This window comes from Dendrobium catenatum, unplaced genomic scaffold (genome assembly GCF_001605985.2).
Source record: "Dendrobium catenatum unplaced genomic scaffold, ASM160598v2 fragScaff_scaffold_312, whole genome shotgun sequence".
NCBI classification, from domain to species: Eukaryota; Viridiplantae; Streptophyta; class Magnoliopsida; order Asparagales; family Orchidaceae; genus Dendrobium; species Dendrobium catenatum.
Genome location: NW_021318774.1, coordinates 192,821 through 193,714, shown reverse-complemented (window position 1 = coordinate 193,714; position 894 = coordinate 192,821). Strand labels below are relative to the sequence as shown.

Here is an 894-nt window from a genome sequence, read left to right as displayed (position 1 = left end):
CCATAGAAAGGATTCCACTATCGGCCTCTCGCTAATAAGTTTTCTCTCCTTCTTCTCCTCTTCATCGGACCTCCGCCGGATCTAGAATCAGCAGAATCGGCCAAGATCCCGAAGCAATCGAGCAATGGAGTGCTGGGATCGGATGATTTTCCCTTTGAAACGCGTTTGGATCGGCATCGCTGCTCGCATCGGCTTACAGAAGAACGGTAAGTGATAAGATTAAAATCTCGAATCGAAGACGTTATTAGGGTTTTGGAATTGCTGTGATTGTGGATTATGGAGGGCGGGTTTATCTTGATGCGATTTTTTTTTTTAATGGGGTTTTTAGGGCCGAGGAAGCTGAGGCAGGAGGTGCGGACCTGCGAATACGAGGATGTTCACGTGATGTGGGAGATGTTGCGGAGAACTGATAGAGAGATCGCCCGATGTCCGCCATTGAGCAGCCGGCGGGATCTGAAGCGTCGCCGCTTGGCCGTATTGGATTGGGTGCCTTACAATCTCTGCGCCAGATTTTGATCATTTTCTCGGGAATCCGGCCGATGCCGACGAGGATGAATGATTTCGTCATGGATCGTTTCCCCTCCTTCCGTTCTCTTATCTTCTTCTTCTCTCTCTCTCTCTACACGGAGTTGAGGGACTTGTAATTTAGTGGAATCGCCTTAAAAAAAAACCAAAAAGATTTCATGTGTTCACGATCGGCAGAGAACACATAATTCAGATATGTTCTGGATGTCTTTTTTTTTCTGTTCTGTTGAGCGATTTGGATCGTCTCGTGAGCTCGATCGGAGATTCAATCATGTCCTTTGCCCTTCATGTCATGATCTGTTCGTGATCAAATAATAAAAAAATAAGAAGACAGGTGAAGGTCGATCTCCTGTCAGCGAGTTATTCAAA

The 894-nt window shown here is 46.3% G+C and overlaps 1 protein-coding gene across 1 annotated transcript; it reads left to right on the top strand.

Moving 5' to 3' along the window:
• LOC110099344 lies at positions 1-894 on the top strand. Its single transcript, XM_020826464.2, has 2 exons — positions 1-206; positions 329-894. The coding sequence occupies exons 1-2, from the start codon at positions 125-127 to the stop codon at positions 514-516; spliced, it is 270 nt and encodes an 89-aa protein (XP_020682123.1). The 5' UTR covers positions 1-124; the 3' UTR covers positions 517-894.

Excerpts from the sequence above, each read along its gene's own strand:
- LOC110099344 (XM_020826464.2), top strand. The coding sequence starts at position 125 with ATGGAGTGCTGGGATCGGATGATTTTCCCTTTGAAACGCGTTTGGATC. Across the intron at positions 207-328 it reads CATCGGCTTACAGAAGAACG|GGCCGAGGAAGCTGAGGCAG; the intron begins GTAAGTGATAAG and ends TGGGGTTTTTAG.